This window comes from Staurois parvus, unplaced genomic scaffold (assembly GCF_062004578.1).
Source record: "Staurois parvus isolate SC_StPar_1 unplaced genomic scaffold, SC_StPar_1.0 ptg001192l, whole genome shotgun sequence".
Classification (NCBI taxonomy): Eukaryota; Metazoa; Chordata; class Amphibia; order Anura; family Ranidae; genus Staurois; species Staurois parvus.
The window spans coordinates 2499342-2513084 of record NW_028318988.1 but is presented as its reverse complement, the minus strand read 5'-3'; the positions used below and the strand labels follow the sequence as shown (position 1 = coordinate 2513084).

The following is a 13743-nucleotide window of genomic DNA, read 5'->3' as shown; positions in this document are numbered from 1 at the left end:
TGTTTTATTAACTGGCATTCATTTTGTATAATGCCTCCATTTCTAGATGTGTGAACAGTTAGTTTTGTTTTTGTAACTCCTCTCTCATTGCTGAGAATACTTTAATTTCACTGTAAACGGAACCACCTTATATGGCATCCCTCAGTTTCTGTTCTTCACATAACTATATTGATAAGAATGGAATGTTTCATTGGTCATCCTAAGATTAACCCCTTTGCGCCGGCCGCACGCAGATGTGCGGCCTCCCGGCGTCTGGGCCTAGACGCCGAGCGGCCGCACATTTGCGTCCATGGAACTAAATACATATGTGATGAGAGCGCGCGCCCTGCGCGCTCCCCGCACACATGTGTAGTACTCACGGAAAGGTCCCGCTCCGCTCTTTCGAACGGGACCTTTCCCGATCATGTGACCGCCGTGACGCGTCATCACGGCGGTCACATGATTCCTAAACCACGCCCCCACCGCCCCGCCTCCCGACGTCAGAATCTCTTAAAGGGCCGGGAGGCGTCGGCGGGAAGGGGTTAAGCAACGCCTACTGAGTTCTGTATAACCGTTCTTGTCTTGCATTAAACTTTCAGAGATTTAGCTTGAACACTTCTGTGTTTGGAGATTTATTTCTCCCAGGCCTGAGGGTGAAAATAACGAGGACAGGGGCTACGGACATAGGCTGATTCCTATCAACTGGTGTCAGAAGTGGGATACGACCCCATGCCTCCAGGACTAGTCAGAGCCAAGACTTAAACCCCATTGAGAATCTGTGGAATGACTTGAAGACTGCAGTGCACAAACAGTTACCATCAAATTGAACTGAACTTGGTCAGTTCTGCAAAGATTGCAAAGTCTAGATGTGCAAAGTTAGTGGAGACATATCCCAACAGACTAAAGGCTGGAATCAAAGCAAAAGGGAGTTCAACAAAATACTGACACAAGGGGGTGATCCTTTTACCAACTCAGTGATTTTGTTTTTGAATTAAAAAAAAACAATTCTGACATGTTGCTGTTATATCTTTCACTTGGATGTCATAAGTTGCACTTCTAAAGTAAATACAGTGGATAAAACAAAAACTGTGTCTGTCTTTGTCAGGCTCAAAGCAACATAATGGGATTGTTTTAACCCCTTCGCCACCAGGTCTGTATGTCATACGGACCTGACAGCAGGGGGATTTATACACAAAGGAATATGTATAAAACTGACAGGCAGACTCCTGCCTGTCAGGTGGAAGCAGCTACGTTGCCACCCTAATGCTTCCACAGCCCCCATTACCGGGTAACCTCCACCCCGCTTTTGCCTTGCCCATCCCCATACGTCAAGGCGCCTATGTGTGAAAACGTTGATTGTGATACATGTTACATATCACCCTGCACACTAGAGTGACAGCAATAATTCTAGCACCTCCTCCACCGTAACGCTACACTGATGACCTGTAGGGGCCTTTGAATCTTCACTTATAGAAAATATAGGGTACTTAAGTTTGTCGCCATTTCGTAGGTGCACACAAATTTAAGGTTTGGCATGTTGGGTATCTAGTTACTCGCCGCAACCTCGTCTTTTATATTTTATCTAAAATAAGGGTAATCTATTGCGTTTGTTTGCACTAAAATTCACTTTAGTGTGTTTCGCATTTACTAGGCATTTGTGGTAATATCGTGTGACATAAAAACTTAGAACTAACTTCACTTCTCTAGGGTGCCTGCTTTCAGAATATATATATATATATGTTTTGGGGTTTTGTGTACACGTCAGGCCTAAAATTATTTTTAAACATGTGTGTAATGTAGAATATTACTGGAAGGGCCATGGATGAGGGGGTTCCACCAGTCCTCCTGTAAGGGGCCCAGGCCAGCAAGGGGGCCCAGGCAGCCAGGTGAATAGGATGTGGGCAGGGAGGGTGATCGGCACAGTGGGGGGCAATTACAGCCAGCTTATAGCCGGCTTCTTCTCCTCTCCCACTGGCTTTCAGCTGCAGTAGAAAGAGCCATACAGGGGATCAGTTCCACCAATTGCCCAACCCCCCCTCTCCGCCACCCCCATCACTCTCCCTGTGCACAATACATTTCCCCCAACTCTTTAGGCCCTCATCCTTGCAATGCTGCTGCCTTCCCTCCTCTCCTTCCCACCAGCATCTGCATGCACACTGCAATACACTGCAAGCTGCGATAGGCTTCTTCAGGATGGAGGAAGTGTCCAGTTACCAGCCCCTTCCTTTACTGAATGAACTCAATGAGTGATTCATTCATAACTGAAGCATAGTAAACTGTGTTTTTTGTTGGGGAAGGGGGCCCTGTCAGGTTGGCTTTTTGGGGCATCATGGTTTCTAACAGCAGCCCTGATTACTGGCAAAAATATACTGCTTAACCCCTTGGTGCCAGTGACTCCCGGCCCTTTAAAAGTTTCAGAAGCCGGGAGGCGGGACAGGGTTTTAGGGTCATGTGACCGCCGTGATTCGCTGTCACAGCGGTCACAAGATCGGGAAAGGTCCCAATCGAAAGAGGAGATCGGAACCTTTCCGTGAATACCAGAGCTGTGCTGGGAGCGCGCAGGGTGCGCACTCTCAGCACATGTTTTTCTTAATTGCATGCAAATATGCGGCCGCTCGGCGTCAAGGCTCAGATGACGGGGGGCCGCACATTTGCGTGCGGCCAGCGCCAAGAGGTTAAAAAAAAACAAAAAGTAATGGTTGGCAAAGTACTTCTGTTTGGACGCATAACATCTGCAAAATGATCCCCTACTGTACATAAATTATATCTTCCACAACGTGCATAGCAGATGTGGAGGTGCACCGGTGAGGAGTTATGCAACTATCAAAATGTCTTGATGGGTGGATGTCAGTCTGGAGAAGTGAACATTGCTAGGGGGGCTGTATTTCTATGTAGACCATCCTAGGTAATACTTACAAAACTGAAATTAAAAAAATGAAAGGCCTGAGACAGTCGGGCTGGAGAAGAAAGTGCTAGATGATGCTGGATGTCCTCCAACCAAGAAATGAGACAGAGCTTTATCTGACTTGCTGCATTGTCTAATGAGCCATGTGAGAAGTTCATAGTATGCAGTGAGCAGGGGTGGACTGACAACTCATGGGGACCCCTGGGCAATAGGGAATCATGGAGCCCCTGTGTCTTCGCTCACACTCAAACCACACCCAAAATAGCCTATGAAAGGTACCAGGGGAATCTCATGGGGCCCCCTACTGACCCCGGGCCCTCGGGCGGTGCCCGAGTTCCCAAATGGTCGGTCCACCCCTGGCAGTGAGGAATGCCATTACAAAGGAGGAATCTGTACAATAGCACAAGAGTGAAGGAAAGGCTGGAGGTCCACTTTAAATGAGGGTGGGTTACCTTCCTCTGGGTCACCTAGGGAACCAGAATATGTAAAGTGTTTTCTCCTATTTTTTGACAGATATAAAGTTCGTTGGTTAGAAGAAAGGGCAGCAGAGCTCCCACGTACCGCAATCAGGCGTTTATCGCTGACATCCACAGCGCACAGGTCACAGGGATCCTTTACTCGATGGACTTTCATCTGGAGGGAGAGTCAAAAGAAAGAAGAAAATAGGGAGCGGGCCATATAACATCCAAACTACACACAGCACAGGATCAGCCTGGAGATGTACAGGTCACCCAAAGGACCTTAGGCACCCTTCACATCTTGCAAAGCGGGAACGCGCATTCCCATTTGCGATTTTTTTCTTTGCGCAATTTACACGTGCTTCCGCATTCACTTGAATGGACTGATTTGTATACATTTGTCATGGCGAAAAAAGCTCAAGGACCAAATTTTGTCCCTGAGCCAGGAGCGCTTGTTCATCGAAAAAATAAATGTTATGCAAACGTTTTGCCGCGTTTTCAGAGCGGACAGAATCGCGCTGATTCTGCCAGTGCTTCCAAGTCGCTAGGTGTGAACGAGGCCTCAAGTGTCTCTAAACCCAGAAACAAAAATGTTATATATTGCTGCTTACCAGTCCTTAGATGTGGTGCCTGCATTTTGTTTCCTTTTTAAGACCACTTCCTGTTATCTCACATATATATTCTTATTATTATAGCCAAATTTACCCCCCTAACTCCTCCCACAGTTTTTACACTACATAGACAGTAATATACCGAATCGTGCGGATTCTTCTCGATTGGTGTGCTATTACTTTGTGGAACGTTTCGCCGAATGGTTCACGAAATATCAGCGTTTTTGTGGTGAAATTGGTCCCATAGGAATGAATGGCAGAATGTTCAAAACTAGAGTGGGAGCTGACAAAAGCTAGAGGGTGCGCTGAAAAATCAGGACATGATTTGTAAACTGCCATCACTCCCTCATTTTCAAGCCCACCTACACAAATCTTATATCACAACGTTCAGCTATCCCTGCTGCCACTACAAATGTCCACGGCTAAGCCATAGTCCTGATAGTTTTCACAATATGACCATTTGTTTGCAACTCACGCCGCCCATTGACATTCATTGAAACTCCACTCTAGCCACCTCAAATTTAAAGGCAATTTTTAAACTGCAACTGTGCCTTCATTTTTAATATTTCAGAGACACACTATGCATTAAAATGTAGGTCTGGGTCTTGTGATTCTCACAATATAAAGCTCTTTGGTGTAGGATTTATAATTTGTAAACTACAGCCGTTTGAAGATGGCAACCGCCAGTGAAGTGAGCAAGTTGGAGCAGTTTGTTTTTAACCGCTCTTCTCTGCCCTTGCTGTAGAGTGAGTTGCCATAGGAACCCAGGTGTGTGAGCAGCCAGCAAAGTGGAGGCAAGAACACTTCATACAATTTCCCAGGAAATTGTAGCTTTTCTAGTTTTGTTTGTATTCTCACGTGGTGATCCTGCTGTTAACACACTTTCTGTCTTAGACTACGTTCACACTAGCCTTGTTAGCAAGCGGCAGACAGGCGTTTGGGAAACGTTTTTACCGTTTCCCAAACGCCTGGGAAAATTCTGCACATTGCAGCACATGGTGCTGTTCAAACGGGAGCGTTAGCGTTGTGTTGCGTCGCGGCAAAACGGACGCCTCTGGTCAGGTCAGGAGGAGTTGAAGCCTCCTATTCAAGTCTATGGTGCCGCTCCGCAAACGCCCGGCCGGCGTTTGTGCTGCGGTTGCGATGCGGTTGCGGAGTGTTAACACCATTCAAACTTCATTATAGGCGTTTGTGGGGCGTTTTTAACACTTGGCAAACGCCTAGCAACTGCTGCTAAACCGCGCATGCAGCGTTTGCGGAACGTTAAAAACGCCCTGCAAACGCCGAACCAACGCTTGTCAATTGCTATAGGGGCGTTTGGCAAGAGTTGGAAAACCAGTCAAGTGTGAATGAGCCCTTAGGGTGACCGCACTTACAGCACTGTATCTATGTAACAATGGTTGTCACCCAGACTGGACTTCAAACATATACAAAAAAATCACCAGTGCCAAAAAAACGTGAAATAATTCCTAAGTAAATGCTGCTGCTCATTAGTGTAAACACCCAAAAAAATATATAAAACATCAAACAGCGCAAATAAAATAAAATACAATAGATATTAAATGAAAAAAATATACCAAAAAAACTAATATTGCATAAAAATTCAAAATAAAGAAAAAATTATAACCTATAAATAAACCCTTAAATGGTGTTTAACCGTTTCAATACCGGGCAATTTTACACCTTCCTGCCCAGGCCATTTTTCAGGTTTCAGCGCTCTCACACTTTGAATGACAATTGCGCGGTCATACAACACTGTACCCAAACTAAAATTTTATCATTTTCTTCACACAACTAGAGCTTTCTTTTGGTGGTATTTAATCATCGCTGGGGTTTTCATTTTTTGCTAAATTAACAAAAAAAGACCAAAAATTTTGAAAAAAAAACACATTTTTCTTTGTTTCTGTTATAAAAGTTTGCAAATAAATAATTGTTCTTCATAAATTTAGGCCGAAATGTATTCTGCTACATGTCTTTGGTGAAAATAACCCAAATTAGGATGTATTATTTAGTTTGTAGGAAAGTTATAGAGTTCACAAACTATGGTATAGATCTGAATATTGATCAATCCTGAAGTACTGACAGCCAATCTAATTTCATGAGGTCCAAGAATGTCAGAACAGTACAGATATCCCCCAAATGTCAGAACAGTACAGATATCCCCCAAATGTCAGGACAGTACAGATATCCCCCAAATGTCAGGACAGTACAGATATCCCCCAAATGTCAGAACAGTACAGATATCCCCCAAATGTCAGGACAGTACAGATATCCCCCAAATGTCAGGACAGTACAGATATCCCCCAAATGTCAGGACAGTACAGATATCCCCCAAATGTCAGAACAGTACAGATATCCCCCAAATGTCAGGACAGTACAGATATCCCCCAAATGTCAGGACAGTACAGATATCCTCCAAATGTCAGGACAGTACAGATATCCCCAAATGTCAGAACAGTACAGATATCCCCCAAATGTCAGGACAGTACAGATATCCTCCAAATGTCAGGACAGTACAGATATCCCCCAAATGTCAGAACAGTACAGATATCCCCCAAATGTCAGAACAGTACAGATATCCCCCAAATGTCAGGACAGTACAGATATCCCCCAAATGTCAGAACAGTACAGATATCCCCCAAATGTCAGAACAGTACAGATATCCCCCAAATGTCAGAACAGTACAGATGTCCCCCAAATGTCAGGACAGTACAGATATCCCCCAAATGTCAGAACAGTACAGATATCCCCCTTTTTGCAAAGTAGACAGTCCGACATACTTCATAAGAGGCATGGCGAGTTTTTTGAAGTTGTATTTTTTTTGTCAGAGTTTTTCAGAAAATGAAAAAATAAAAAAAAATATGTTCACTATTTTTTTTTACATACTGTCATCAGTGCAGTACAGCGTCATCATATAACTGGCACGGTGGTGATCAGGGACACTGACTGGTGACAGTATGAAAAAAAAATTTTTTTTATTATTTAAAATTTTTTATTACATTTTTTTTTCTTTTTTTTAAGATTTTTTTTTCATATTTCACTATGTCCAAAGTAGTACAATGTTACCATAGTAACATTGTACTACTTTGGGGAAGTGATCAGTTTTTTTTTTTGTTTTTTTTTACACAATTTGCTTATAGCGCATGTGCGAGTGGCGCTGCGCTTCATGAATGGTCCTGTAGTCTTCTGGGACCTGTCACGTGTCCCAAAAGACTACAGGGAGAGAGGGAGGACACCTTCCGTTTCCGATCGCCTAGGTAATCAGACCGGAAGTGGGAGCAGGTACTTGTCAAATTCGGGTACCCGCTACCGCCCCCCAAAAGGTGCCAATCCTTAATGGGGAGCGGGGGAGCAGTCCTTAAAGCGGAACTTCCCCTTTTGGGTGGAGCTCCGCTTTAAGTATAATCCATGGAGTGAGTGACCCCCTTTGGTGGCACTGAGAAAGAGTTGTCACGAGATGCCCTCTGCCCACTAAACAATTAACATTGGCTGGAAATTACAGCTCACTAAGCTGGTAATTACAAAGCTCACCCTGACCTCACTGAAAGGTCGTTGATGTCAGAGAATGCCAGTGCACTGTGTGAAAGAAGCACCCACACACCTACAGCGGTACCTTGCATTTCTGAAGATCAGGGGGTGATCTGAGGTCTAAAATATTGCATTGAAGGTGATCTGAGGTCTGAAGGAGCATGTATTGGGGATGATCTGAGGTCTGACGAAGCACGTATTGGGTATGATCTGAGGTCTGACGGAGCACGTATTGGGGATGATCTGAGGTCTGAAGGAGCACGTATTGGGGATGATCTGAGGTCTGACGGAGCACGTATTGGGGATGATCTGAGGTCTGACGGAGCACGTATTGGGGATGATCTGGAGGTCTGACGAAGCACGTATTGGGGATGATCTGGAGGTCTGACGGAGCACGTATTGGGGATGATCTGGAGGTCTGACGGAGCACGTATTGGGGATGATCTGAGGTCTGACGGAGCACGTATTGGGGATGGTCTGGAGGTCTGACGGAGCACGCATTGGGGATGATCTGAGATCTGACGGATCACGTATTGGGGATGATCTGGAGGTCTGACGGAGCACGTATTGGGGATGATCTGGAGGTCTGACGGAGCACGTATTGGGGATGATCTGAGATCTGACGGATCACGTATTGGGGATGATCTGGAGGTCTGACGGAGCACGTATTGGGGATGACCTGGAGGTCTGACGGAGCACGTATTGGGGATGACCTGGAGGTCTGACGGAGCACGTATTGGGGATGACCTGGAGGTCTGACGGAGCACGTATTGGGGATGACCTGGAGGTCTGACGGAGCACGTATTGGGGATGACCTGGAGGTCTGACGGAGCACGTATTGGGGATGACCTGGAGGTCTGACGGAGCACGTATTGGGGATGACCTGGAGGTCTGACGGAGCACGTATTGGGGATGATCTGGAGGTCTGACGGAGCACGTATTGGGGATGATCTGGAGGTCTGACGGAGCACGTATTGGGGATGACCTGGAGGTCTGACGGAGCACGTATTGGGGATGACCTGGAGGTCTGACGGAGCACGTATTGGGGATGATCTGGAGGTCTGACGGAGCACGTATTGGGGATGATCTGGTGGTCTGACGGAGCACGTATTGGGGATGATCTGGAGGTCTGACGGAGCACGTATTGGGGATGATCTGGAGGTCTGACGGAGCATGTATTGGGGATGATCTGGAGGTCTGACGGAGCACGTATTGGGGATGATCTGGAGGTCTGACGGAGCACGTATTGGTGATGATCTGGAGGTCTGATGGAGCATGTATTGGGGATGATCTGGAGGTCTGACGGAGCACGTATTGGGGATGATCTGGAGGTCTGACGGAGCATGTATTGGGGATGATCTGGAGGTCTGATGGAGCACGTATTGGGGATGATCTGGAGGTCTGAAGTGTAAGCTTTGGGGTTGATCTGGAAGTCTGATGTGCATGCACTGGGGCTGATCTGAGCTATGAACTGCATGCATAGGATGGATAGCAGGGATGGGGCTGATAAATATGTAATTTACAGGCTCCTGCATTTTCTGAATGGACGGTATCGATCACTGACTCTGTCCATTCATAAATGAAGCATAGTAAACAGTGTGTACTATGCTTCAGTTTGTGAATGAGTAAGACGCTTTGTAAAGAACTATTCCTGTCAATTCATTCTGTGCAGCTAAGGCTACAGAGATATAAGGGCTGTGACTGTGCCCTCAATCTCCTTTCTCTGTCTCAAAGGTGAAACTTCAGAGGTCTGTTTAGACCCCGATATCTCACAAATGCTCCCTAACTGGGCTCCAAAAAAATAAAATGGTAAAAAATAATTAAAATAACAATAATAAAAAAACTTCTGACACTAATGGCATAACTACCACGGTTGCAAAGGTGACACTTGCGACTGGGCCCAGGCGTTCTGCCACCAGGATCAGAGGGAAGGGCCCCAGGCTTGCAGGGAAGGGCATCAGTCTGGGGTCCCTTCATGGTTTCTTGTACCAGAACCCTGAAGGTTTTAGTTATGCCTCTGGCATACATAGGGGCTGATATGAAGTGCATGCTTTGGTGCTGATCTGAAGTGCATGCGTTGGTGCTGATCTGAAGTGCATGCTTTGGTGCTGATATGAAGTGCATGCTTTGCTGCTGATCTGAAGTGCATGCTTTGCTGCTGATCTGAAGTGCATGCTTTGGTGCTGATATGAAGTGCATGCTTTGGTGCTGATATGAAGTGCATGCTTTGCTGCTGATCTGAAGTGCATGCTTTGGTGCTGATATGAAGTGCATGCTTTGGTGCTGATATGAAGTGCATGCTTTGGTGCTGATCTGAAGTGCATGCTTTGGTGCTGATATGAAGTGCATGCTTTGCTGCTGATATGAAGTGCATGCTTTGGTGCTGATATGAAGTGCATGCTTTGCTGCTGATCTGAAGTGCATGCTTTGGTGCTGATATGAAGTGCATGCTTTGCTGCTGATATGAAGTGCATGCTTTGGTGCTGATATGAAGTGCATGCTTTGGTGCTGATATGAAGTGCATGCTTTGGTGCTGATCTGAAGTAAATGTATTAAAGCTGCATAGAGGTGTATGCTTTGGTGCTGATCTGAAGTGCATGCTTTGGTGCTGATATGGGTGCATGCTTTGATGCTGATATGAAGTGCATGCTTTGGTGCTGATCTGAAGTGCAAGCTTTGGTGCTGATCTGAAGTGCAAGCTTTGGTGCTGATCTGAAGTGCAAGCTTTGGTGCTGATCTGAAGTGCAAGCTTTGGTGCTGATATGAAGTGAATGTATTAGAGTTGCATAGAGGTGTATGCATTGGGGCTGATCTGAAGTGCAAGCATTGGGGCTGACCTGAAATCTGAAGTGCATACATAGGTGCTGATCTAAGGTCTGAAGTGCATATATAGGTGCTGATCTAAGATCTGAAGTACACACATAGGGGCTGATCTGAACTGCATGCATTTGGGTGGATCTGAAGTGCATTTATAGGAGTTGATCTGAAGTGCATGCATTTGGGCTGATCTGGGGTCTGAAGTGCATTCATCAGGGGCGTAACTACAGGGATAGCAGGGGTCGCAATTGCAACCCGTTCCCATGCTCCAGGAGGCCCGTGTGGCTCCCCTGAATACCTGGACAGAAGGGGCGGCACACAGGGGAACCAATGCCCTCCATTTTCCTTCTGCAGCCGCTAAAAGTCTGCTTCTCCTCCTCTCTCTCCCACAGGCATTCAGCAACTGCAGGAGGAAAATGGGGGGGGGATCAGCTCCTCTATATGCCACCCCTCCTATCCAGTAGGATTCACTGATGTGTGAAGGTGCAGGGACAGGGGCTGATTTCATTAGACAACCAGTGTGCTAATGTTGGTTGGTTGGTTGTCTAATACGTGTAAATGGACCCTATCTGGAAAAGGTTGCCAAGTCAAAACACCAAGTAACATTCAAAGCCAGCGAGTACACTAGGTTTGGACCCCTAACCCAAGCAGGAATCTGTTCTTTGTACAGCACAGTGATGAAGGGGCACACACAGTCATCATCTCATACCAGGAACGCTGCATCCAATACATATTTGGGTGTACGCTCTGTCCTGCCCGCGGGGCGGCTGCTGCTCCGACGTTGAATGTCTTGGATCTCCAACCTTCTCTTCTGATCCGAGGAAGCAGAACAGACAACCGTCCGAAAGTTATTCTCCTGCGGGGTCTTCTGTGAAACCAGCCAATGTCCAGCCCCTGAGGACACAAATATAACATCAGATTCTGCATCTGCTCAACTTCCACTGTAATATCTCACCACAGTCACATACTATTATTATTAATATGCATTTATATGGCGCTGACATATTCCATGGTGCTGTACAGAGAACACTGAGCCAGTCACGTCAGTCTGTCTATAGACACAGATATGTCAGTTTACTTTTCACAAAGTGAACAGATCACAGCGTACCTCCATGACTAGTCCGGAAAAGGTTTCTAGCAGGAAAACAGTTGCTCGTGTGTACACCTCCGGGGTCCATCCTATACAATGTGGTCGCTATATCTGTAAAGTGAAAGATTTAGGGGTGATTACGTTCCATCTTATCTATTTAAAGGGTAAGTGTACTGTAAAATCAAGTGCATTTTCCTATTTTCTCCCTTCTCCTGACCTAATCCCCCCCCCCCACACACACACACACACACACACTCTAAAAATGCACATATGGAACTGATGGCTGCAATTTTGCTGTTTGTTTCCAGTCCTAGCTGCACCTGCACATTACAGCTCCATAAATTTCTATAGAATCATGTCAGCCTCATAGACTTCTATAGGACCATCTCTGCCTCATGGACTTTCAGAGGACCATCTCAGCCCTACAGACTTCTAGAGGACCATTTCAGCTCCATAGATTTCTAGAGGACCATCTCCGCCCCATAGACCTCTAAAGGACCATCTCAGCCCCATAGACTTCTACAGGACCAACTCAGCCCATAAACTTCTGGAAGACCATCTCAGCCCCATAGACTTCTAGAGGACCATCTCTGCCTCATGGACTTTCAGAGGACCATCTCAGCCCTACAGACTTCTAGAGGACCATTTCAGCTCCATAGATTTCTAGAGGACCATCTCCGCCCCATAGACCTCTAAAGGACCATCTCAGCCCCATAGACTTCTACAGGACCACCTCAGCCCATAAACTTCTGGAAGACCATCTCAGCTCCATAGACTTCTACAGGACCACAGAAAGTCACTACTAATGTCTTTGGCATATCAGAGACTGTATGCACACTTCACCACAGCACTTTTGATGAACTCTCGCCGGCATTTTATTAATCCACAGACACCAAGTCATTTGTATTTATCATATTTTCATATATTAAGTTACCATTCATGTAGCGCTGCACTTTTATTCTTTTAACATTTACTGTGGAGGTTCCCGAGGTGCCTTTTTTGTTGCTAGCAGCTACCATATTTTATGCACTGCGCTCGATTTTTTATACATAAGTTTTATTCTACAGGACCATCTCAGCCCGATAGACTTCTGGAGGACCATCTCAGCTCCATAGACTTCTAGAGGACCATCTCAGCTCCATAGACTTCTAGAGGACCGTCTCAGCCCCATAGACTTCTAGAGGACCATCTCAGCCCCACAGATTTCTAGAACACCATCTCAGCTCCATAGACTTCTAGAGGACCACCTTAGCCCATAGACATCTGGAGGACCATCTCAGCTCCATAGACTTCAACAGGACCATCTCAGCCCCACAGACCTCTACAGGACCATCTCAGCCTGATAGACTTCTGGAGGACCATCTCAGCTCCATAGACTTCTAGAGGACCATCTCAGCCCCATAGAATTCTAGAGGACCGTCTCAGCCCCATAGACTTCTAGAGGACCGTCTCAGCCCCATAGACTTCTGAAGGACCGTCTCAGCCCCATAGACTTCTAGAGGACCTTCTCAGCTCCATAGACTTCTGAAGGACCTTTGCAGCCCCATAGACTTCTGAAGGACCGTCTCAGCCCCATAGACTTCTAGAGGACCATCTCAGCCCCATAGACTTCTAGAGGACCATCTCAGCTCCATAGACTTCTAGAGGACCGTCTCAGCCCCATAGACTTCTAGAGGACCATCTCAGCCCCACAGATTTCTAGAACACCATCTCAGCTCGATTTTTTATACATAAGTTTTATTCTACAGGACCATCTCAGCCCGATAGACTTCTGGAGGACCATCTCAGCTCCATAGACTTCTAGAGGACCGTCTCAGCCCCATAGACTTCTGAAGGACCGTCTCAGCCCCATAGACTTCTAGAGGACCTTCTCAGCTCCATAGACTTCTGAAGGACCTTTGCAGCCCCATAGACTTCTGAAGGACCGTCTCAGCCCCATAGACTTCTAGAGGACCATCTCAGCCCCATAGACTTCTAGAGGACCATCTCAGCCCCATAGACTTCTAGAGGCCCGTCTCAGCTCCATAGACTTCTAGAGGACCATCTCAGCTCCATAGACTTCTAAAGGACCATCTCAGCTCCATAGACTTCTAGAGGACCATCTCAGCTCCATAGACTTCTAAAGGACCGTCGCAGCCCCATAGACTTCTGAAGGACCGTCTCAGCCCCATAGACTTCTGAAGGACCGTCTCAGCCCCAAAGACTTCTAGAGGACCGTCTCAGCCCCATAGACTTCTAGAGGACCATCCCAGCTCCATAGACTTCTAGAGGACCATCTCAGCTCCATAGACTTCTAGAGGACCATCCCAGCTCCATAGACTTCTAGAGGACCATCTCAGCTCCATAGACTTCTAG

At 46.4% G+C, this 13743-nt stretch overlaps 1 protein-coding gene across 1 annotated transcript in view; it reads right to left on the bottom strand.

Annotated features, from left to right (window-relative positions):
* XRRA1 (X-ray radiation resistance associated 1) overlaps positions 1–13743 on the bottom strand; it is an 80164-nt gene that overhangs the window by 65654 nt on the left and 767 nt on the right. The window contains exons 2-4 of the mRNA XM_089659840.1: positions 11407–11499; positions 11008–11192; positions 3446–3517 (exon numbers count right to left, since the gene is read on the bottom strand). Coding sequence (XP_089515966.1) covers positions 3446–3517; positions 11008–11192; positions 11407–11476 — 327 coding nt within the window. The 5' untranslated portion in view covers positions 11477–11499. The remainder of the gene's footprint in view (positions 1–3445; positions 3518–11007; positions 11193–11406; positions 11500–13743) is intronic.